The following is a 26,325-nucleotide window of genomic DNA, read 5'->3' on the forward strand; positions in this document are numbered from 1 at the left end:
TCACCACAAATGCTTCAGTTTTCCCCATAGGGGAACTTATATGGGAGAATGTAAAAGGGTGCTCTTAGGGATACCATGGGGATTGTGTCATTTATTCAAAATCTGTTTCAAAAATTGCAGAGCAGAATCACAGCAATGCTACTCTGGTTTGGACAGACCTGTTAATAATGATTGCTTTGAATTTTTTTTTTTTAAACTTTTCATGTAGGATTTTAAAACTTTGATTTAATCCCAGAACCATTCTGACCTGACTTTTCAAAAAGGGCTTGATGATTGTCATTCTTGGTTAAAAGATATTTATATGGATCTACCAACCGAATATCTGCATTAGCATGCAGACGTGTTGTTAGAAAAACTAAAGCATTTAGCCATTCTTTCAAATAACAGAATGGTGCTTCTTTTTTCTTTCTTTTACAGGAAATCATTCTTCTCCGGCCATGCCTCCTTCTCCCTCTTTACTATGCTTTATTTGGTGGTAAGTATAGGATTATTTTATCTGTAACAAACCATGTATAATCTCTCTCTGTCTCGGGATGGTGGGGGAAATATATAAAATATTTATCCAGAGGAATAGAGGTACATCACTAGCAAAAGCAATTTAAGGTGCAATCCTATGTATGTTTAGAGAGAGAAATGTCCTACAACTCCCAGCATGGTAGCTGAGGAATGCTGGGAATTGTAGGACTTTTCTCTCTCTAAACATGCATAGTATTACGTCCTCAACAAATATAGACACAAACTGAAGTGTTATGTTCCTAAAACATTTGATAGCTCTGGGATCCAGGCTTACGGGCATCAAAACCTTCCATCTTAAAGCCAGTTTACACTACCAAATTCTTCTGTGAAATTGTTTGTGGAAATAAATGGCCATGTGCAGAAAAGTTACGTAAACTGGGCAGCAATCATGAAGAAGGTCAGCCACAGTAGTTCCAATGGCTGTCGCCTACAGGGTTTATTATGGTTCAAAGTAATCTACCTCCACTGGTTCATGCACAACCACATAGACGATCGCTTGGAGAAATTCATGTAGTGTAAACTAGCCCTTATAATGGATTTGCATAACCAATTTTTGCAGGAAGATATCAACTTAAGGTTACCAATTTCTATAAGTATAAGCACAGTACGTTACATGGTAGATATTGTACGCCTTCCACCCTGACGTTATGGGTATGACTGGTTTCCAGTTGCCATCTTGGCTTCAAACTAATAGGATAATTTCATGCAAGGAAAAAGGGGCCACATCTGATACATTGGGCTGACTAAGTGGGAAAAGTTTCAATTTGGTTTTATGATTTCCTTTAGAAACAATGTGCCACAGATGCAGCAATATTATCTCATCGATGGCATTAACAGCTTTCCTCTTGGTATTTGAGAGTTCCTGATAACCTTCTACGAGTCAAAGACTGAATTCTCCCTCCCCACTTAATTCCCTCATGTGGCACCCATACCAGCTCCGGAAGGTTAGGGAACTCTCCAGAGCAGGTTCAGGGGCATGCAGGTGGCTGCAGGGAGAAGGAGGGGAAAGGAAACTCCTATTGCATAAGCAGATATCTGCTCACACAACATTGGATTTATCCCTCTGTGGGCTCATCTACACCAAGCAGGTTATTCCACTATGAAAGCGGTACATAAAAGGCAGAAGCCACACTACTGCTTTATAGCAGTATTGAAGTGCACTGACAACTGCTGGGGCCCATTGACACATACCATATACCACTTTCATACCACTTTCATAGTGCTATATCCTGCTTGGTGTAGATGTGTCATGGGCCCCAACAGTTGTCAGGGAACTTCAGTTACCACCATAAAGCGGTAGTGTAGATCCTGCAGTGCACTTCAATACTGCTATAAAGCAATAGTGTGGCTCCTGCCTTTTATATACCACTTTCATACCACTTTCATAGTGGAATATCCTGCTTGAGCCCTATGTTCATAGTGGAATATCCTGCTTGAGCCCTATGTTCATAGTGGAATATCCTTCTTGAGCCCTATGTTGGATATTCTGCTTGGAATATCCTGCTTGAGCCCTATGTCTCCCTGTATCCTGATATATTTTATTTGAGATGCATCATCTTGGAAGTAGAACCATTGCAGAAACTGGCATGCATGGCATCTTTTTAAAGAGATATTACTATGGAAGACTGTAAATAGAAGCCAATCTGGATGTACATTGCCAGGGACAAGTGTTGGGCTGCCTACTCCTCGCTCTGTCCCTCACAAAGTTCAGCAGAAATTTTAGTTTGTTTTAAACTAGAGTTCTCCGTTATGTCCAACGTGAGAAATTATGGTGTACTAGCAGTTAAATAGCCAGGATCTGATCCTGGCTTAATATCCTGGTTAGCTAACCAACATTAACTCATAAGCCATGGTTAGTTGAGCTAGACATTAGCCTGCTTTATTTGTCATCACTGAGTTGGTGCTTACAACCTACAGAATAGGTCCATAGTTCTTATATATGTTAAGACTGAAGAGACATCGATTGCTACCACAGGAGAGTGATTTAATCCACCTTAAATCGGTACATCCGCACTGCTTGCTCCAGTCTCAGTTTCTCTGGAAAATGCAAGATCTCGAAGAACGTAAGGAATGTAAACCTACACGTATTTCATTTCACTAGGGAACATAATTGAGATAATGTTAGGCTGCTTATCTGGCATTTACATACATGGAGACAAAATTATAATTATCTGCTCCATTAGGTTAAATGGGCAAGCACTCCAGGAAGCAGGGCAGGTGGACTTGCTTGCCCCTGTAGTTTCACTCCAACAATGGCGCTGGTCTTGTTTTTCTTTGTCAGTGAAAAAATGGCTCTGCCCTGCCTTTCCTGCACTTGTGATGTCAGAGTGCTTCCTGACTGGACCTGCTGGAAGTATGCTTGATAGAGCTTGTGAAAGGGACCCGGTGCAGGTCAATTATGGGTGGAACTACCCTAAGCTCTTTAGAAGGAAAATGGGAGAGAGATTTAGGGAGTGATTTGTGGTAAATGTAATTAAGGAAAAGCTCCCCCCGACCTCTTTCCTTTTGAGACTTTCAAAAGATCTGTGGGCCCTGAAAGTCCTGTAACATTAGATATGAAATTGGGAGTGGGCGGGGTGTGTGTGTGAGAGTGGATCAGACCTGAACTTATAAAAACATTAAACATGAACTTATATCTATGAATAGGCCTTCTCCACCACAATTCCTTCTCTTTGCTGTCTAAAAAGATAAATTAAGACACAACTCCCTGCTGGGGTTTCCCCCCCTTTCCCTTTTACTCTTTAAGCTGGAAGCAGCCTCTGTAATTTAATTACCATACCTTTCAGACTGTTTGGTGGTCTGTATGAATTTATTTCCTCATATTTTTCTCTCACTTTTCTTTCAAATGTTTCAAAGTTATTCCGTAAACATTTACACCATTTCCTCTCAGCAATGCTAAAATAACATTGCCATGGAACTGCAGGGAGGAACATGCAACATGAAAGGAGTTAAAATTCATTTTTGGTCTCTCCCCCCCCCCCCCTTTCCCTTTCTCTGAGATTTCATAGATGGAGTGTGTGTGTCTGGCATTTGGTTTTAGCAAAGGTACTGGCCTCTAGGACTTCTGAATAAATGGTTTGTTTTACCTATCACCACTTCCATTTGCCATGAAATGGTGCCACCTTTTCTCACCCTGCTCCTACATCCCCTTTACTCCCTAGGAATTCCTTAGGCAGAAACAGCATGTTAAGAAGGAGCAGAAGGAACAATTATACAGTTGGAGCTTGGAGGGAAAAAAGTACTTATACTGATGAAACCAACCAAATTAGTGAGATTTCACAAAATTGCAAAGCCCTTTAATGAGTGACTCACAGAAAGTTCTAGGGCTGAGCAGAATGGTATACAGTAAACATTTTAGGCATGAAACAGGACTTTGGGCTGAGGGTTAAAATGATCCCTGAAACCCCACCAGTGCCTTTATCTTTTGCACTCATCACACCCCTTTGCTGGTGTTCACAGTACTAATCAATTTTATTTTTTTGGGCACCATTTCTTTCCAAATTGTCTTTTTCTACCAGGAACAGCGAAGTTGTTACACAGCCAATTAAAGTTAGCTAGGTGGTGATATCAGCGAGGGCAACCAAAAGTCTGGTAGAGTAAGCAAATTGCCCTCATTCTGAATTAGCTTTGTTTGGCATTGATAACATCATCATGCAGCCAGATCTCACTGGCTACATAACAGGTTCACTGTGCCAGGAAAAGAAGGCTGATAAACAATTTGACCAAGCAAGCATTCATTGTTCATTATGAAAGGTGTTTTTTTGGTCTGGACCTGAAAAGAAAGGATAGCCAACACAACTGCCCAAGTAGTCCTGGGAAGAGGTTGTTTGTATTTTGAGCTGAACTCATGCTGTGAAGGAGCACCTATCAAGAGGGAGAATATAGCTGTCTGAGTTGAGTGTCTCTGAATTTGCTTTCACTCCCTTTTAACCTCCTCTTCCTAAAATCAAAAAATCAAAAGGGAAACACCCTCATAGGGGGTGAAGTTATTTGTGAAATGTTTCCGCCTGTTTGGTTCAATGCTAGAACTGTCCAGATTTGATCCCTAGAAACTATTCCTAGTGAAAGTAGGTGGCCAGGAAGGAGCAGGGAGCTTCAAAATGCTCAAAATAGTCACATTTGGCTTAGATCGCTCAATTTTAGTTTGACATTCCCGAAAACAGAAGTGGCACATTCAAACAAGCTGAGAATTTCTGCAAAACAGGGTGCTTTCGTCCTAGTAAAAATCTGTTGCTGGACTCTTCCACCTGCTCTCCCCTCTGCCACTGGGTACACACAACTGTCTAAGCAATTGCTGATTCTGAACCAACAGAGAAGCAATTTACAGCTTTTATGAGCCTGGCTGATGGTATCATTAAAAAAAAACCTGCTCTACTGCTTTCATCTATTAGAATAATAATAAAAAATGGGGGAGGGGTGAATATCACACACCCCAAGCTCAAAGTGCTGACTAATGTCAAACACTCCCACAAGGTGCTAATTTTCTTCTACTCTCATCTGACTTCAAGTGGAGGGAAGCTGTCACAGTTGAGCCAGGTTTGCCTGAAGGGCTCTCCCTCTTACATTCAAACCTTGTAGGGAGTGGATCTTCATTAAATTTGCCAGGCTTGCATTTTTTGTTACGTTTTTTGCAAGTTCAGCACTATGTTCCCCAGAACAAATCATGTTCCACTAGATTTTCAACATCATAGATTTATGTTTTATTCCAGTTGAAACCATAACAACTTTTTTCTTGCTGGTGGGGGGATTGTATATATTTTGGAGAGCCATGATTTGGCTCTACTCTTCAATCAATGCTTAGTGCACATGAGTTAAAAAAAGACATCCATGTGTTTCACTTCAGGCTCTGTGGTTAGCGAAACTGTGGTTCTCTGGGATTAGCACTAACCACAAGCCATGCTGTCACACGCAACACTTTAAGCCACGGTTAGAGATGCTAACACTGCTACAGATGGTCCAACTGTGGTTAGTGAGTGAGCAGAGTTTAGCAAAATGCATCGCATAAGACACCTCAAACACTCCTGCTTAACCAAAAGCCTTAACCAGCAGGGTTTAAGGTGTCTTCTGAACAGGCCCATACATTACATAGGAACCTGGCCAGACCAGTGGTTCATCTAGCCCAGGATTGTCAACACTGACTGGGAGCACCTCTCCAAGGGTTTCAGGCAGGCAGGAATTTTTCCAGCCCTACCTAGAGACACCAGGGATTGAACCAGGGACCCTCTGCATGCATTGAGCTATGCCCCCCTTGTGGATATACAAATGGAGCCTGTAGCATGTACTTAATAAATTGCAGCACGTGGAAGCAGAAGTGATTTTATACAAAGGTTTTCAACTTATGCTTCATATTACTGGTGTTGCCTCTTTTGTGGGTTTTAACTTGACTGTCTACCTACACATCCAGGTCTGGTCTGAAGTGTCATCAGGAGACAGCATCCCAGGCACAGCTTTATTAACACACTGGTCTACTGTTGTGCAAAAATAAATTAACCTTCGTTTAACAAGCTGGAGAGTGTTCAGAGGAGGGCAACCAGGATGATCAGGGGTCTGGAAACAAAGCCCCATGAAGAGAAACTGAAAGAACTGGGCATGTTTAGCCTGGAGAAGAGAAGATTGAGGGGAGACATGATAGCACTCTTCAAATACTTAAAAGGTTGTCACACAGAGGAGGGCCAGGATCTCTTCTCGATCCTCCCAGAGTGCAGGACACGGAATAACGGGCTCAAGTTAAAGGAAGCCAGATTCCGGCTGGACATCAGGAAAAACTTCCTGACCGTTAGAGCAGTACGACAATGGAATCAGTTACCTAGGGAGGTTGTGGGCTCTCCCACACTAGAGGCGTTCAAGAGGCAGCTGGACAGCCATCTGTCAGTGATGCTTTAGGGTGGATTCCTGCATTGAGCAGGGGGTTGGACTCGATGGCCTTGTAGGCCCCTTCCAACTCTGCTATTCTGTGATTCTGTAAATATAGCACCAGGTCCTGGCTGCTTTGGGATGGGACATATCAGACCCCCACATTAAAAAGGAAGTACAGACTTCCAGATAAGTTCCCTTTTAGTGAGGGAAAATCAACACTGGGTATATTTATTAAGGAGATTGTGGCATCATATGATCTCAGCAACGGAGGCTACCAGGTTGGGGAAGTCTGCCTGAAATTTCAGAGGCAACAGCCTACTTTGTAAGATGTATATTTTTTAAAAAAAGTCACCACAATTGGGGACATTGCTTCTGGATTCTCATCTCATGACAGAACGCCTGTCTTCTGAACTAAATACCAATTTAAAGCATGAGTCTGGCAATTTCAGGCAGCCTTCCCCAACCTGGTAGTCTTCAGATGTGTTGGGCTAAAATGATTCATCATTTTGGAAGCAGCCATTGGCTGTCGTAGACTCAGCCATGTGTGGCTGGTATGAAATCCAAGCTCCCACATAGTCGCTACAGAAAGCCAGGATGTTGTGTTAAGATGTACTAGGCTAAAGCTCATTGTTGACTTAATGCCTGGTTCTGAGACTACTAAGCCAGTCTCCAGAACTGATAGTACTTTGCTTTCCAAGTGAACAGTTTCACAGGTCGCTAGAGTAAGCCAGGTATAATATCGCCCACAGGGCCTTGCAGGTGCCAGCAAAATTGGAGACAACTGCTGAATTAATTTCTTCCATAACTTTATTGGCATGTATGCAGTTGTGCCATGTGGGGATAGGAAATAAACTCCTGAGGTGGTCACCTTAAACGCTACACATTTGATTTCCCAGGACTGTACTATACTTACTCTCAGCCAGACGAACAGTGTGTTCATGTTTCCAGGGACGCCAAATAGCAAACGTCTGACTAGATTTCAGTGGGATCGTGGCCAGTTTGTTAATCATTAGATAAACACCAGTGATGGATTTCAGAGCACCAGATTCAGCGAAGGGGAAAGTCTTTCCTTCTCTTGTGTGTTTCTAGCTCATCTACTTGAATGAGGCCAGACTCGTGTATTCATTCATTTGAAAGGAAGCGTCAGTTTTTCAACAACTTCTAAAACGATGAGTCATTTTTATAACTACTTTTCAGTTGAGAAAATTACTTGACCGTTATTATCTTAACCGTCCCTGCAACAACCTTGTGCTGTAGGTTAGGCCACCCCTGTCCATTTCTTGGCTAACACAGGTGTTGAATTTTAAGTGTCCAACCCCAGAAAAGTTGTGCTGCATAGATATTGCCTATTAGTGACTTTATGAGCTATGGGTAGTTGGCCACATCTCTTATAATTCCACACACAGACACACCAACTAATTGTCCAACTTTAACGGAGGAGTCACTGTTCAAATAAATGGTGGTTAATTGAGAACAGCTTTGCAAGTGCTTTCGAACATCACCAAAACATTCTAGAGGAGTAGCTAAAAATGCTTTCACTTATCTAGGTCAGGTAATATGGGGTTACTCTGACTCTGGGCATGTCTAGACGGGGCGATATCTCGGTGATCATCCCGGGATTGTCCCTGTGCATCCACATGACGCACAGGGCATCCTGGGAGCAGGGAGGGACGATCCCTCCCTTGGCCCAGAATATTGCCCTACCATTAAATTCTGATTTTTCCGTGGTCTCGGGATGATCCTGAGACTGCGGAAAGTGTGGCCCGCTGTCCCGTTTTTGTCCCGACTCCTCACAAGTAACCGTACAGAGCCAGGAGCCGGGCACGGAGCTCCTCAGCAGCTCTGTGCCCATCAAGGGAGGGGGGAGCGGGTGGCTTTTTTAAAAAAAAAACACACACACCATACATTTTGTGCAGGAGCACCCTTTCTGATTAAAAAAAATGGTGTTCGTGACATCCTCTTCCTCCTGGGATGTCGCACACACGTGTAGACGATGGGGACGATCTTGCGATCATAAAATTGTGAGATCGTACCACTCCACCCCACTTGTCTAGACATGCCCTCTGTCTCATTTATTTATTTATTTATTTATTTATGACATTTCTATACCACCCCATAGCCAAAGTTCTCTGGGTGGTTTACAGAAGTTAAAAACAGTGAACATTAAAAAGTATACAAAATTTAAAACCATGGAAAACATAAAAACAACAGTATAACAACAGGATCCATTTAAAAACTACAGTTCTGGGGTCCGTTAAAAACAAACAAACTTAGCATTGTTAAATGCTGTTAAATGCCTGGGAGAAGAGAAAAGTCTTGACCTGTCGCCGAAAAGATAACGATGTTGGCGCCAGGCGAGCCTCATCGAGGAGATCGTTCCATAATTGGGGGGCCACCACTGAAAAGGCCCTCTCCCTTGTTGCCATCCTCCGAGCTTCCCTCGGAGTAGGCACTCGGAGGAGGACCTTAGATGTTGAGCGCAGTGTACGGGTAGGTTCATGTCGGGAGAGGCGTTCCGTATTGTGGTCCAAGCCGTGTAAGGCTTTATAGATTAAAACCAGCACCTTGAATTGGGCTTGGAAATGTATAGGCAGCCAATGCAAGCAAGCCAGAATCTGTGTTATTTGTTCAAACCTCCTTGTTTCAGTTATCCATCTGGCCGCTGCATTTTGCACAAGCTGCAGCTTCCGAACTGTCTTTAAAGGCTGCCCCACCTAGACAGCGTTGCAGTAATCTAATTTGAAGGTTACCAGAGTATGGACGACTGAAGTTAGGTTATCCCTGTCCAGATAACATGCATTTGCAAATGCCACTATAAATGTCAAAAATGCCATTTGGATGGTGAATCCAATTTGAGCCACTGTCTAGAAATGGGTGAAAATCCGTCTTACTCTCTCTCTCTGTGTTATTTTCAAATCTCCAGAAAGGTAAAAATGTGAGCAACTATTAATAGTTTTCTCCTGCTGCTCTATAACATGCTGAAGAAACGCAAACACCTCATTTTTATTTGCTTAGGATGACTGGCTGACCACAGGCTATTCCCACTGACATCAGTGGAAGTCCCCTGGCAATGGAAGCCCTGCACGTTACCCATAGAGCTGTTCTGTTCTGTGGTGACGCTGCCCGCCAGAATCCTAATACTTGAGAGGTTTCCCAACAACTCTTGCTGCATATGGTCACCAGGTCATGGCTTTTCTCCCTCCCTCGTTGGTTTTGTCACGCTCATCTCCTTCATGCCATTGGTTACTACTTCCCCCCATTGCTGCTTATTGGTCTGGAGTAGCAATTGTTCATTTCATGTTACTATATAAACAACACATAGGCGCCTCCATAAACCTCCTATGACCGAGCTAGCAGCAGTTAGAGACTTTAGCAAAAACCACTTCTAATTCACTTACTGTCTGCTGTAAAAACAACTTCAGTTCAATTGATTTTTTAAAAAAAACATTGCATGTTTGTTTTCTTTAGCTTGGTTTCACTTTATAATGAAAGCCTTTAGGATGTAAAGAGGGCAAAAGACTGTAGTATCAGTGTCAAAAATGGATCTTGGATGTGACAGGGGGTGGATTTCATTAACAATTATACAACAGTGGGCTAGTTAACCCTTCATATGCTGTAACAAACTTTGTCCACCAGGTATAGTGATTTCAAGAAGAATTATTATTTTGTTGTTAACATCTAAGTATGATTCTAATCCATTTTAATGACTGAAAAGGATTGAGAGTTAAATAAAAGGGAAAAACTGGCCATGTGCAGCCTCTTTCATAACCGGAATACCATGCTAGAGAGGGATGTGCCTGGTGAAACTCTGCCCTCTATATACCACTGAAAGAAACGGGAGCCCTCTTAGGGCTAATCTACACCTGCAGGCATTTTGGCATGAAAGACGGATGCTCCCGAATGTCCCCGCTTCCGCGATTGCCACTCACGGGGCACACGCAGCTGATCTCTGTACAGCACCATGTACATTGATGGTGCTATATAAATAAATAATAATAATAATAATCTGTACCACAATTACAGGAGTGCCGTTGCGGGAGCACATGTTCCCCGTTACGGTCGTTCTGCAGTGTATCAGTAGAAGTGGGCTGGGCTAGGCAGATGGCTATATTGCACAGGATTTTATTTATTTATTTATTTATTTATTATTGCATTTATATCCCGCCTTATTTCCGCCGAGGAACCCAAGGCGGTGTACGTAATCCTCCTCCTCCTCTCCATTTTTATCCTCACAACAACAACCCTGTGAGGTAGGCTGGGCTGAGAGTGTGTGACTGGCCCAAAGTCACCCAGTGGGTTTCCATGGCTGAATGAATACTTGAACCCAGATCTCCAGGCTCCCAGTTCAACACTTTAGCCGCTACACCATACTGGCTCTCCTGATGGATGTACACGAGTGTAGACACGCAGCAACACATAGGGGGATAGGAACTCCATCAAATATGCACTCTTGCGCACAAATATATTTTTATTAAAAAAAACGAAAAACCACTCAACAGCAAAACACGCCGATACCCATGCACACACCACTCACAGCTCATTGGCTGTTTGCTGAGCCCAGAACAGCAATGACCTCGCAAAGCAGGGAGGGCACCGCAAATGTGTTTTGAAATGGAAGTGAGAGAGCTGGAAAAAAGCGACAAAAGCAGTCAGGGATATTCTGGTAAAACTGAGAGGTGATGCTGAGATCACCGCGGGAGCAGGTGAACATCATGTGCCCCATTAGTGACGACTGTGATACAATCCTGCAATAAATGGCTGGTGTAGACTCCCCCTTAGTTTGGAGTTGCCAATCACAGACCACAAGCATGCATTGGTTTCTTATGACAGTTACAGGCACCCATAGAATCAAGCTATCAACAATCCTTAATGCCTTAAAGTGTGGAGTGGTGACTTTAATTCCTAATAATCAGAACAGCATGGGAGGTAGTGCGTGTGTGTGTGGGGGGGGGGGGGTGTCAATCATAAAAGAAAGTATCACCCTTTCCCCATTCCATTGATGGATGCCTTCGATCAGCAGAGCGACCCCAATTGGATACCACTCAGAGAATGCGTAAAACAGCCAGAAGTGAGTAAATGTGGAGAGCACTCCGGCTGCCATTGAGTTTCTAGAACCGTTGTCCACCTGCATAGGATTAAGACAAGGACTTCCTATTCCAAACCCCCTAATGCCAATTTGAGCTGGAGCATTTTAGCAACTAAGTCATCTCACTGTATATTTTCTGTTCTTAAAGACTGGCAGGATGAGGAACAATGTGAAGACATAGAGCACGTCTCAATGTGCGGGTGGCTTTTTGTATGCAATCTCGTAGGTGTAATGTAACAGCTGCAGTGCTTCAATGTTCCTCCTGCCATTCACGTTTTCTGCAGACATTTCGGTGACCTTGTAGCATTCCAACGCTCTGCCCAGCATTTCTCTACTTACACAGGAAGGCAGCGGTCGGCGGAGGACTGAGCCAGCCAGGCTCACACTCCCCTCACCCTGCCCCTTTGCATTGGGTCAGCCTCCAGCTCCTTTGATTTGTGGGTAGGCGTGTGTGCCTTTCCTGCAGCCTCTTCCCTTTTCGGCTTCCCCAGTTCCCACAGGAACCTGAGGAATAGGCTGTGCCCACAGCGTTCGAGAGGAAACCAGATCAGGATAAGTGGGGAGGGGTGGGGCAGGGGACAATGCCCATTTCACATCATTTTCAGTGACTTCATTTCAGGTCAAGTCCTCGGTTGCTTGTTGATTTGTTTGTTTTTTCCCCTTGCTGAAGCAGAAGTGTCATTTTTCACTTCTTTTTTAAAAAAATGTCCAAAGAACTTTAAGGTTCATTTCAAAACACGGTTAAACCATTCCTGGATTTAAGGCAATGGGGTTAAAAATAAAACAGTCAGTAGTACCATAACGCTATAATCTATGCCCTTCAGATGTTTTGGGCTACAACTTCCATTAGCCCCAACCAGCTTGGGCAATGATTAGGGGTTATGGGAGTTGTAGTCCAAAACATCCAGAGAGCACCAGCTTCCTTACCCCTGATGTATCCTGTGGGTCCATTTGGACTACTCTGCAGGGTTCTGCTCACCCCGTGTCAAAAAAGATTTTTTGTAGATGTGAAAAAGATGCAAGAAAGAGAAAACCACAATGATAAATGGATCAGTGCACCTTCCCTGTTAGGAAAACCTTAAGTATTTGGACTTACTTGGTTTAGAAAAACATACCCACCCACTGAAAGACCCTTCCCCATTAGAGAGCCTGTCCATCTTCTAAGATTAAGGTGGGGTTCTGTTGTTTTGATAACGGCATCTGTGCAGTAAGAGCCGGCTATGTTGGGGAGGGTTGCCCAAAGGTTCGCTTTCCCAACCTTGGTGTGGTACTGAACTGGAAGGATGGATGCTTCATAATGGAGATCAACGGTGGTTCAAACTGTTGCGAAGACAGCATTGTAATATCTTTCTCCTACCTTTTTTCTTCTCTTTTCAGCTGTACCTACAAGCCAGGTTCACCTGGAGAGGGGCCCGCCTGCTGCGTCCCTTGCTACAGTTTACGCTGATTATGATGGCATTTTACACAGGACTTTCTCGTGTGTCTGACCACAAGCATCATCCATCAGACGTACTGGCAGGCTTCATACAAGGGGCCCTGGTGGCTTATTGCATAGTAAGTGGCATATATTACCAGGGCATGGTTTCATATATATATATATATATATATATATATATATATATATATATATATATATCACTTCTTACCAACTCTAATTCAATCCAGGGGTGTTGGATTACGGTGGAGAAATGAGAGGAGTTCAGTTGGATTGTGGCAGCTAGCAATTATAAGATGTTGCACAAAACAACAGCCATCTAAAATGGTTTCGCCTTCCTTACTCGGAGCATGGTAAAGCGTTGGGAATATATGCCTAATGCCACATAGTTAAAAGGAGTCAGTAGCCCATCTGCAGTGAGAGGCTTTATTTAATTAATTAAAAGATACTTTTGCAGTGCTGTGCCAAAAATTTCGACCATTCCATTTTTGGCATTTTATAGGGGGTGAGGGGGGAATGAAAGCTCAGGTGAAAGAGGCTGAGAGAGTCGAGAATATCGGAGAATTTTCCCCTTGGAAGAGGGGACAGGTTTTCCACATACCTTTTTAAATGTAGCCAGTTGTTGAGTGGTTTTCTTTCTTTCTTTTTCTTTTACAACAACCCTGGCATTTTCAGGAGCCCAGGAGTGTTTATTACAAAGGGAGAGGTTACATGGTCTCCAATAGACATTCACGAAGAACTGCTGGGCTCCTCGAAATGCTGGAGGGAGGGAGTTAGTTTTGTTTTGAAAAACTAAAAGAATAGGAAAAAGCCCCCTCAGCAACTTGCTATACTTTAAAAAGGTTTGTGGAAACCCTGTCCCCCTCCCCAAAGCAGAAAATCTCTGAATTTCCCTCCCTCCCCATGAAAGAACAATGCCTCTTTGGCAGGGAGAGAGAAAGTTCCCGAAAATAGGGGGCAGGATTTGGCCCAGCCCTGTTTTTTTATACTGACCTTCATCTGGATTTCTCAGATGGTTACAATAATTACAACAGTAAAATAAATCAGACAACAGCAATACTTAAAAACTAAAAAGACTGAACACAGCAGGTGAGAAAAGGACCAATAAGTACAAGTGTAAAAATATTTCAGATACAAGCACACATGAAGATTGTTGTGACCAAGCACCGGTGCATCCTTTTTAAAACAAATGAACAAACAAACAAAACCCCTCTTTTGTGTGTGTGTGTAACTTTTTTTTTTAATGTACAACAGAAATAATGCCTGAGACATGTAATTTCCTAAGTGCCTGACATCCCTATTAAGTACTTAGACAGTCTAGACAACTATATGTTACAGGCCTCTTGGCACTGGGATACTGCCATTTCATCTTTCTTTGCTCTGGGGCAGGGATGGGGAACATGTGGCCCTCCAGATGTTGTTGGGCTGCAACTTCTGTCAGCCCTAGCCAGCATGGCCAATGGTGGAGGGATACACTTTTCTCATCAATGTTCTATTTGCTAGAGGAGGCCCTACAGAGAGGCCTCACATGAGGCCTCCCCATTGCCACTGCTGTCAGGTTAATTTGGGGCAATGAAGGGTGAGGCAGAGCTCGGAAGCGCATGAGAATGGGATATTCAAGCCGTGCCATGCACCAAGTATGTTCCTGGGAGCACGACAGGGTCTGAACTTCAGAACAGACTTAAAAATAATAAGTTATTTACCAGTATTTTGGGGAAATATACTTGAAGTAGCTGGGCCCATTTCAAATCAAGTTGTAGGGGCATGTTCACATCTCACTAGAGGGGATCATGTGGGAGCAGCAGTTTGTAACAAAACAAATATGGATTGTCCACATATAATGTTAGAAACTAGAAAAATAAATACCCAGTGAACTCTAACTTTTCAGGTGTTAATAGGTACAGAACTGAGGCTCATATGAAACAGCTGTTTTCTGCATTTTTCTCAGCCTTCCCCATCCTGGTCCTCACCAGATGTTTTGGACTACAGCTCCCAGCATTGGCCCTGCTGACTGGGGATGATGTAATTTTAGGCCAAAACATCTGGATGGCGCTAGGTTGGGAAAGGCTACAGTGTCAGTATTAGGTTTGTTATGTTTAGTGCATAGTAAGGCGCTGTCTTTGAACATGCACCAAACTGGGTGGATTAACAGGATAGTTCATTTAGGTGAATGTATAAATGATTATAGCAGTTCTTTCCCTCAACCCTTGAAATACTAAACACTTTCAAAGGCAGCTGAATATATTCTTTTCCGCTGGTGCCAACGTTGGCCAAACCACTGCCAACATTCTGTGAGCGATGTCGTCTCTGATTTCCAAAGTACGGTTTGAAAACCTAAGCAGAAATGCTTGGAGCTTGAGGAAACATGAACTGATCAGGCTTTCCCTTTTAGCTGAATCAGAAAACTTGGGAACACGAAACTTGGGTCTGTTATTTTGACTAGAAGCGCAGGGGCGTATCTCTTTCTCTGTGTATTTTGTTCTTTAATAAAGTGAAAAGGTTTGGGACAAAATGGCCCACCCATGCAGTGATCACCTGTTCTCATTTCCAAAAATGACCAGACCGTCCAGTCTTTTAAACTTGGAAGTTTCTCACATAGAGAGAGCAGCCTTGTTGAACGCTATGTATTATTGTTGTGGGGTTTTGTTTTGTTTTTGTTCTGAGTAGGAAACAAAAGGCCTTATTTATGCAAGTCTAAAACTTGCGTAAAGTACTATGCGTTATTTTCAATGGATCTAATCAAGTAAAACATTTTGTAGGACAACAAGTGAAATGTTTTGTTTTCTTGCAGTGGCGTTGCCTTCGTGCATACAGCTGTATGCCTGTAGGCATGCATGTGATTCAGAACCGGCATCAGTTTCCACCCGTCATCAGTTTCTGACGACGGGTGGAAGCTATATGCGCAAAGGCCTCCCCACTGCAGGCATTCACGCTATACATGTGAATGCACATGAGAGGAGCTTCATTGTGATGTGACTTTGAGGCGGGGTGACTCGGCACGGCCCTGTTCCTGGTTGCATGGTGAATATACCCACTTCTAATCATGCCTGAATAGGGCTTGTGTGTGTCGTGATTTTAAACTCAGGTTTTGAAACTGTGGCACAGGGCTGTGTGGGGGTTGTCTATGGGCATCGGGGGTGAGGGGGAAATCATTTTCGCCATCTTTGGGATGGCGCTCTGCGTCTTCCAGTGCTGAGTTTGTTGTGTGTATGTCTGTTTTTTTTAAAAAAATGTTCCTTTGCGCAGGATCGTGCAATTGCGCAAATGTCTCTTTTAAAAAAGTAAAATAAAAATGGTGCCCCGGAATGTCCCTCTTTACTTCCGAGACAACTCGCTGCTGGGTGGCCCCTGAGGGACGATTTTAGAAGTGGAAAACTCTGTGATCATTCCTCCCCACTCCCCAAAGGGCTGCAGGTGTAGATGAGCCCTGTGTTAAAAACAAAACGGTGAAGCAACACTTACAGCACAATTTCATACATGTCTACACAGATGGAAGTCTGACTGAGGTCAATGGGATTTACTCCCAGATAAGTGGGTATAGGATTACAGCCGTACTCATTTACTAAACTGCAACCTACCTCACCACCAAACTAGCTATTATCTGTGCTACTGTTATCCCAACCCCACATTAGAAATCTTGACATATTATTTGTTTTACAAAACACAGATGTGATGGGCCCTAATCTGTATCAGGACTTCTGTGCATGGGGAGTTCTGTCCTTTTGCTCCGATAACATGGCCCCAATCCAGATAGCTGATGGGGTCGGAGCTGGCACTGACTGACCAGAAAAGGGATCTCGGTGTTGTGATGGAAAACTTGAAGAAGACGTCAACCCAGTGTGCAGTCGCTGTGAAAAACGTGAATTCCATGTTGGGGATTGTTAGGAATGAAACTACCACTATCATCATGCCTTTATACAAATCTACAGTGCGCTCACATGTGGAATGCTGTGGACATGTTCTGGCCATTAAGAATATTGCAGAGTTGGAAAAGGTGCAGAAAAGGGCAACAAAATGATCAAGGGGCTGGAACAACTCCCCTGTGAGGAAAGGTTGCAATGTCTAGGACTTTTTAAGCTTAAAAAATGGGGATTGAGGGGAAACATGAGAGAGGTGTGAATTAAGACTCCCCAAAGATGCTATTAGCACCAGAGGGGGAAATTTATGGGCTTAAGCTCTTAAGCTCCTAGGCTTTCCCCTCTGCAACCAATAGCAGCTTTGGGAGAAGACGATTTGGATGGGAGCAGTGGAGGGGCAAAGGCTTAACACTCTCCCCAGCACTGCATTGTGGTCCAGATTAGGGTCCCCTGCAGCTACGTGTGGTGAAATAGATACCTGGGGAGCTCCAATTAAGGAGGGGGCATAGATCAGTGTGATAGAGCACATGCTTTACATGCAGAAGGTCCCAGGTTCAACCCCCAGCTTCTCCAGGTAGGGTGAGGAGGCATTTGAAGAGGAAAGGTTAAAGTATCTTCTCCTGCCTCTGTTTGTAGTTCCCAGCGAATGCTCCTTCTCCAGTCCTGCATTTCTCTCATTGCGTCTAAAATTGCCCCATCCCCCCCTCCAATTATAATCTGATTAGTATTTCCTGCTTATGTTTACTTGGTAGCAAAGGTACTGGTCCCCATACAGAGACACACCACAATATTTCTCAAAGCCGTAGTGACCTAGGGGCTGTCTCTACATTTTTAAAGGTTCACAGTGGTTGTGTGGTGCTGCTACGTCAGTTATACAATGCAGCAGCCACCTCACAGCCATCCCGGGGCTTTCCTGCAAAGCTTCAAATTAAAAAAAGTTGGGAACTTACTCTGACTTTTTACGCTGCAGCGAGTTGACTACGGCTCTTCCGCTGTCTCTCCTCGCTCCAGCGTCAAGGCAGAGGCATTCCCGGTCAGATGGCGACTCCTGATTGGTCACCAAAAGCCCAGGCAGAAGATTTCACCCCCACCAAAAGCTGGCGTCGCTGATCAGGCTTTTGATGATAGGGAAAGCCACAACCACATGGGAGAGAGCTGCATGAAAGAGAGAGAGAGAAAAAGCGAGAGAGCGCAAGCAAACCCTGGCCGGTGATTTCTCAGGGTTGCTTTTGTAGAAGTCACAAACCCAGCTCTCCAATCATTTCAACTCATGGGGATATTCCCGTCAGTATATTTAGAGCATGGATGGCCCGTTCACTTGAGGCTGCCCACTTTTACGTGTGGATTAGCCACCGTCACCCCGCAGCAACGAAAGTGTGGTGTTTTTGCAAAAGCGGCAGCAGCCCAGCACTGTCAAGGCAGCCCCTTACTTATTATCCCTGCTGGTGATTAATTTTGGGGGTGGGGGTGGGGGTGCATCCCCAGACGACACATTTGAACAATGGGGCAGTTTCTTCTCACCTCAGGTGCTTCACATTGGGTCATGTGGCTTTATCTAGACATCCTTAATGCCTTTTGTCAGAGCTGGCCCTATAGAATGATTCCTCCGGTTCTCCCAGTTGTGGCTCTCAAAAGTTGTCAGAGGGTCGAGTGGGCTGAATGGGTGGGTGAGATCCATGCAAGGTGCAGTGGGATGCTAATGATCTCAGTGCACAGAAGCAGAACGTTTCTGACAGACAATAGAGGTTCCTGGTAGAAGGGATGGACATTTTTGCTGTTTCCTGTCTAATGACAGGTTACAAATCCGGCATTCTTTTCCCGACCTCTAAACAGATGGCACGTTTTACCAGGCCAGGGGAGGGGTGAGAGTTCGGCTGCTATAGGCTGACTTTCCTGTGACGAGGTTCAGCCACTGAGGAAGCAGCTGCGGTCAGCAGCCCCCCCGCCCACTCCATGGTTGGGCCTTCCTTTCTAGCCTTGTGCTCTCCCGCCCTGTCTGCTGTTCTTTTGTATGCTTCGGGCCTGAGCCAGGATATGGAGAGGGCAACTGGTCTCTATTTGCCCTGCCCTTTCACAGCCCTGCTGAGAAAAGATAGACACAGCCATAGGAGAGGAAGCTGAGAGAGGGGTGGCTAGTGATTTCCTATGTCTTCCCACGATTTCCTGTTCACAACGAATGGCTAACAGATTCATGTGTAGCCTGAACGTTGTTTATAAGATGTGTCATTTTGATGTAGAAAAGTCCTAGTATCATCTCTTTCACTGTGCTTTTATACATTTATTATTTTTATGAATGTTTTTATTTCCAGTTTCTGTCCTGTCTTTTGGCCCAGACTGGCTATTAGGGTTTGGTGCTTCTGCTTAGCTGTAATAATTGCCAGTAGCAGAAGCTGCCCTCTGAGGGTGAAGCCTTTCTTTTTTTTCCTTTTGCTTCTGCACTATTTATCCTATATAAAACAGGCTCTATTTAGCTGTTTATTTCTTTTTATATAAGGAGCCCAAGGCGATGTACATGATTCTCCTTATCCTCCTCTCCGTTTCATCCCCATAACTGCCCTGTGAGGTAGGTTAGGCTAAGAGTCTGTGACTGGTCCAAAGTGAGCATCATGGCTGATTGGGTACTAGAACCTGGATCTCCCAAGTCACAGTCCAACACTCTAACCACTACACCATACCTCCTCCTCCTCCTTTGTAACATCTGCATGGAACGTGTAATAGTTCTGTACAACCAAACCAAAGATAAACACTTCCCACCACCCAAGTATTGTGGACTGACAGGTGGTTTGATCACCCTCTCCCCCCACCCCCCGCCCCTAATTCTGAAGCAGATGTACAAAGACCTTTGGGAAAGAAGATTTACAAACTCAAAACCTCCTTCAGGCTCATATTTCTCTCAATGAAAACACATATGATATACTTCGTATATTTCAAAGATGTTCAGGCAGAGGATCTATGAGCTTTGTAGTCATACCTCTTTTCCTTATTTCCAAACTTTATTGCTAAGCCAACAAAGATAACAGCATAAGTCTGGCCAGTGTCTTCCACAGTTTCAGAGACCACCTTGCTGGGTACAATCACAGTTGGATCACTCACAACTGTGTTCCTCTGTAGCACTGTTTTAACCCACTGCAAAAGAAAACCACAATGTTTCCAATTTTGTTGACATTTACCCCTGAATAGGCTTCAGTGCTCAACTGAAACCATGTAGAGGTTCACCTCCATGGGTTACCCAAGCTCTGTCCAGTGCTTCATTGCAGCATGCACAGTGTGTGTGTGTGTGTGTGTGTTCTCCCAGCCTGAAAAAAAGCAAATGCAAAACATTGATTTCAAGTGCTCCCAGTGTTGTTTACATTCACTAAGAACCATTGAAATCAAAATATCTTTCAGACGCAGCTTTTGCTGCCAATTCTAATCATGTAGCTGTGTAACATGGAAGAATAGGAACCCATGGCCCCATTTCTCTTCCCTGTTCACCTTAATCTTTCATCAGTTGTTGGCTAAAATGTTCTGGATCCAAGTGAAGTCCTTTTTTCTTAATATAATGAATGAAAAGGACATTGATCAGCTGAAATGGTTGTCTAGCACATTCCCAGTTGTCTGCTGCTGAGTTTTCTTTATGGGTGGAGAGCACCTTCCCCAGGAAATGGAATAAATCCAAGCAAAAGCACGCAGTGCCTTTACCCTCTCTTTTTCGTGTTAAGCAGCTGAAGCATTAGGAGGGTTTAGCACACTTTTCTAACCTTAGAAGATCATGTTTCATGATTTCTCTCTGTGTTTTTATAACCTCAAGCCTTTGCTGAAGTGAAATGCAGTTTAAAGAGGAATTAATGTGAGTCCTAGCAAATACCTGATCTAAAGCCACACACGCCATGAACTACAGAGCAAAGGCTAAGAAAGCCAAGATGACACTCCATCCATAACTTGCTCGTTTAGAAAACATGGGCCAGATTGAACCTAATCCCCCATCTGCCACTTGCACCGTGCAACCGCCACCCGCTCCTGCCGCAAATTGATTTGTCATGGAGATCTCGGGATAGAATGTGGATATAGTTGTGATTGAATCCAGTCTTAGGAAGTGGCAAGTAAGAGGCATGGCATCAGAATTGCGTTCCAGCCCTTGAATCTATAAAAACTGTAGAAATGAATGACCGGATGAATAAAGGAAACATCATTGTGTTAAAATGAATTCAAGATTTAAGTATTTACAAATTCTAGGAGCAACCCAAGGAAGGCCTACAACCCAAAGAAGTAATTGGGACATTTAAAGCCTTATGTCCTGTTCATCTTGTGGGACCAAGGTGCCTTTTCAAAGTTATCTCATTCGTGTGAGAGCTGCTTGATTGTCTAATGGGCTTCCTAGTTTACCTCACTTCATATTCTAGCAACTTCAGAATTACTGGGGTGAAACGAAGAGATTTTCATGGGTAAGCCCACAGATCTGTTACATTTCGCCAGCACCAGCTCCTTAAAGGAATGGCAGGATGCAAATGTGAGCCATAACTACTGTACACAACCCAATGAAAGTTAAGTAGATGTGGTCATGACTAATTAAATTGCCAATGATTTCCGTCAGGCTTGGTCAGAACTAACTTTTCCTGGATTGTGACAGTAGCTCACAGCTCCTTTTCTTGTTGGATGCAAAATGATATTTCCCCTGATGTTTCTTTTCTCTAGTGACATCAGGGGAAATATCCGTGTAATGGGGAAAGTAAGCAATATACCTTGTTTTCCCAGAATTAAAAAGAAAATCTAGAATGCCCTTCCACAGAGCCCCATTGAAAACAATAGGCCATCAATGGGGGGGGGAGCAAAGGGAATTGCCATTTTATTTCAGGGCCCCCAGTGTTACTATTGAACCTAGAGATCAAAGTCAATTTAAAATCTAAATAAGCCTAGGGAAGAGGTTGCTACTGTTTGTTTTTCTTTGGTCTCAGGCAAGCATCTATTTTTCTGAGTGGAGTTTTGTTTCCTCGGTGAATTAACTGGAGGCTTCAATGATAATATTTAGATGTCAGACAAACTGATCTGGGAACCATAGCAAGACAATTGGAAGCCTGAATGCAAACATCTGCATCCAGTAAAACAAGCCGCCTCTTTAAACAATCAAGTGCTTTGTGAGTTCTCACTCTGAAAAAAAGCCTATTAGCTGAACTAATGGAGCCCTAGGAAAGTTGAAACTTGGAGCACAACTTGTCTAACCCTACTAAATCTTCCGCCTTCAAAGAAGTATAAAACAATGCTGTAAGCTACAAAGTCTGGACAGGAATAATCTGGCTAGATGCAATTGCCAATGGAGCAAGAGTCAATCACACACCAGGTTATTTCAACTCAGGGGCAGCCCAAGACATTTTGCTACCTGAGATGAAGGACAACATGGGCGTGCAAAACTTGACTAGACTGGAGCCCTATTTGGGTGTTCAGAATCTGTGTAGAATTAACACACAAGAAGAAGGAGTACTCTAGCCTGGCCCCACACTTTGTGTGTTTCCGCTGCCCTGGACTTGTGTAGGGTGATGGTCTGAAGAGAAGGGCCTCCTATGTCTATGGAAACATTCCATGCAATTTAGAACCTTGATTTTCTATTGGGCTTAGCAGTTGAATCTTACTTTAACAGTGGTGACAGGGCAGCATTTTTCACTCCACCTGAAGACTTAGTAGGCAGGCTGTGGGGCATGCATAGCTCTGCCCTCCCACAGAGTGGAAGGGCCAGGGGGCTCAGGAAGAAAGGCTGAGGAGCTGCCATGGAGGCTTCCACAAACAGAGATACACACGCACAAACACACTATGCACTGCCTGAGTTGGTTGCCTCACTCTGCATAATGGCAGGTCTCGGATTGCACCCTTACGGGCATACCTATGTGTGAGTTTGTGATGTTTATATATCTCTATATGTGTGTTACATGAGTGTGTGTGTATTAATAGCTGGGATTTATTTATAATGAATCCTCTGGCACTGGAAAAGTGGGCCGCCTTCTGCTGTCTGCAGAGCCTGGGTACTGTCTGACTCTATTCCTTTTTGGAGTCCTATTTTGCAAGGGAGAAAATATATCAGTCATGCTAGTTTGATAAGACTTTTAGGCAGCTGAGGGAGGATGTCAAAGTTTCCTCCCGGGCTTTCCTCATTGTGCGACTGCCTCTCTGAATTATCAAGTGCGGGCCTTTTCACATCCGCAGGACTGGAGACGTCATTGGTTATTTCAGGGAAAGGTAGTTGGGAATCTCTCTTTCTTAATGCTGTTCTTTAAAAACTTTAAGGATAGTCATCCTGACTAAGCGTCAATTTACTAGTAGTGAGGAAAGGATGCCGGTGAAGGGGAAGGGAGTGGGAAAGTCAGGAAAAAAGGTCAAGTTCCCCTGACTAATAGTTGCAGGGAACTGGCAATTGAGGGAAACTTAATAATAAAACAGATTAAATTAGCAGAGCAAGTATAGCAGTGTAACTATTGGACGTGTTAACATTTTATTGATCGTGGTCAGGAGAATATTATACACACACACACACACACACACACATAATCTAAATTGTGTGATCATTATTTTATTTTTTGTTTTATTTTTTTAAAAAAGTGCAAATGTGTTCTGTCTTACATTAGTGAACTATACTTCCTAAAAGCCTCTTACTCAGTACATTCCTTCACAAGTACGTATCCACAGTAAATATATTTGAATAAAAAGAGGAAAGAAAGTTTAACTCACTGAGGAAATATATCAACAAACCAATGAAAGTGTGGGTAGTGGTGGGAAGTTTTCCATATCAGTAAGAATCAGATGAGAGAAGTGATGTTCAGTTGGGATGCCAAACTGCATTTGCTCCAGATTATCTCTTCTGTGATCCATAACGTTCTCTGATGGAGAAATCTGGAAGGTCTCCAACCCAGTTCTCTATTGCAGATGGAGACTGCTATTTCAGCACTGCCATATAATTTACAGATGAAGAATATACATTAGAATATAATTTACTAATTTACTAAGGTAGAATATACATTAGGTAGAATATACAAAGAAAAATGGAGTTGGAATAAAACTGAATATTCATATATTTCGTTTTATTTACAGGTGTTTTACGTCTCGGACCTTTTCAAGCAGAAAACAAAGACTTCCCAGCCTCCTCCTCCAATCCGGAGGGAGATACTTTCACCTGTGGACATCATTGACCGGAACAATCATCACAACATGGTGTAGACATTTGAGAAATATATGTATTTTTTTTTTTAAAAAAAATGTTTTTGTTTTTTGCAAAATGACTGCTGACAGCAACTACCTGCTGCTCTCAATCTCATCAGACAGTAGAATGTAGGGAGAGACTCTTGCCTGATCAATAAGGTCTTATTCTGTGACCTTTTTACTCTTACAACGTTTGCATAAAATGGATGTTGTTCAACTAAGTCAAAGGCAACAATTACGAAATGAATCCAAACATGATGCAGGAATTCTAAATGTGCAATTGGCTGAGTGTTCATGTTGTAATGAATGCTGAACTGTTCATAGCTTAATGAACACTAAATGATTACTAGGAAACCGGCCATCTCTGCTTCTCTTCTTTTTTTAAACTATGAAGATTTCCAATTCCTGTTAAGAGAGGTGGAGGAGAAAAAGCCTCGCCAACTAGATTATAGCACTATCTACAAGAAATAAGCACTGATTCGTGAATTGTGATCACTTTCTAAGGGTAACCTCTTATTTTATTGGTTTTCTTTTACCCCATTCCATACTGTGACTTAACTTCTGGTTTAGGAGAAGCATGCCAGGTAAAATGTTAGAAGGGCATCTTTTCCCACTGCACAGACCCTGAATACCTTTCTATGCCCAATAAGGCATAAATGAAATCCACTTGTTAAATAGAACCCAACCTATTTCACAGGTATCCTTGATACTAAGAGTCATTCTGCATTTTTTCATCAATCCCACTTCCTCTGACTAGCGGTGTGGCATTCTCTATGTTCTTATAATCTCTAATACATAGGAGAACAGGTTGGATTTGTCAAATAAGGGACAGTCAAGACGTATGGAAAAACAACAACCCATACCTCTAGTATGTAATGTCAATAGTACTGTATGAAACGTTCAGCCTGAATTGAATTTGCTCTACGGCCTAGTAAAATTTTCCTCCCTTGCTCCAATTGACCCAAACAAATAACTTTTTTTTTGGAATGATTGCAAAATAGGATCTTGTTTGTGGTCAGTCTTATTGATGCATGATAGCGCTCTGGGGTTGAGACTCAGAACATTAATTCTCCAGGTATGGGGCGGACTGCTGGACAGGACCATCCTTGCCTGATATTCAGTCAAATCCATCTTACGTTTTCCATTACCTTAAAAGGGCATCATTATAAACTATTCAGGAGAGCCCATCCTTCCCCAATCTGGTGCTTTCTAGATGTGTTGAATAACAACTCATATAATTCCCAGCCTCCCTACGCATTGGTTATGTTGGCTGTGTATGATGGGAGTTGTTGTTCAACACACCTAAAGAGCACCAGGCTGCATTAGACAACAGGCTGAATGCTGCCCTCAGCAACACCAAGGCCATCCGAAGAAAGTACAAAAGAGCAGACCTAGTTCTAGGCTTTCAGATGGAATTCTGAACGGCGCATGTTTTTTAAAGAAATTAAGAACTGAACTGGTAATGTAATCAAGCAGGCTGGCCTATGCACACCTTGTCATGAAAAATCCGTCCTATCATTTCAATTCTAGCAAGCTATGATTTTTATAAATATATAAATATATATATATATAAATATATAAATATTATATAAATAATGTATAAAACATTAAAAATTAACTATGTAAAATATTATTTCTGAAACAATTTTAGATATATCCACTATGATTATAAACTGTGTTTTGACCTGTGTTATTTACATTTTGCTGCTTAAGAAAAAAAGCATTGACTTAATTTTTTTTATAGTCGACTAAAATATTGTAGTTCTGTGGTAGCAATATTTTAATGAAAATAACAACTAAAGACAATTGTATAAAAATCATATTAAATTGTCTGTATTTTTGTAATGTTTCTTTTTTTTGTAAAAAGAGGAATATGCAAGACTTTTTGTAGAATACAGAATTAAAGTTTGTATTTGCAAAAAAAATTGCTGTATAAATGTGCTTCATAAATAAATGTTCCAGGCACAGTTAATTCATTCTGTGTGAGCCCATATTCTCCCTTTTGGCTAAAAAAATTGAAAGATTGTACTATGCATATTGAATTTACACTGAAAAAGTATTACTATACTAGTGAAAAGCCTGTGTCTCCACGGGTAGGAGTATTCTGAGAATGATTGGATTAAAATATATTTGGCCGTTTTGTGTATCAGCACAGTCTGCTACACAAATCCGGCACCGAATCCTGTATTTTCAAAGGTGAAAACAACACAAAAATGAGCAAAATCGGTGTAATACACAAATTGGCAAATGTGTGTGTGGGGGAGATGTTCTTTTTAATAAGATCATTTAGCATTCCTTTAAGTTTCAGTTTGAAGACATGTGATCAGGCGCTTTTTGGTGCGGAGCAAATAAACCACCACTGTACTGTAGAGTAATAGGAGGCTATTTGGTGGGGAGCAAATAAGCATATT

The 26,325-nt window shown here is 42.8% G+C and overlaps 1 protein-coding gene across 1 annotated transcript in view; it reads left to right on the forward strand.

Moving 5' to 3' along the window:
• PLPP3 (phospholipid phosphatase 3) overlaps window positions 1–25,872 on the forward strand; it is an 85,476-nt gene extending 59,604 nt beyond the window's left edge. Inside the window, exons 4-6 of the mRNA XM_063138520.1 lie at window positions 418–475; window positions 12,836–13,012; window positions 23,807–25,872. Of these exons, the coding sequence (XP_062994590.1) occupies window positions 418–475; window positions 12,836–13,012; window positions 23,807–23,932 (361 nt within the window). The 3' untranslated portion in view covers window positions 23,933–25,872. The remainder of the gene's footprint in view (window positions 1–417; window positions 476–12,835; window positions 13,013–23,806) is intronic.
• The last annotated feature ends 453 nt before the right edge of the window (window positions 25,873–26,325 follow it).

This window comes from Elgaria multicarinata, chromosome 1, assembly GCF_023053635.1.
Source record: "Elgaria multicarinata webbii isolate HBS135686 ecotype San Diego chromosome 1, rElgMul1.1.pri, whole genome shotgun sequence".
NCBI lineage: Eukaryota > Metazoa > Chordata > Lepidosauria > Squamata > Anguidae > Elgaria > Elgaria multicarinata.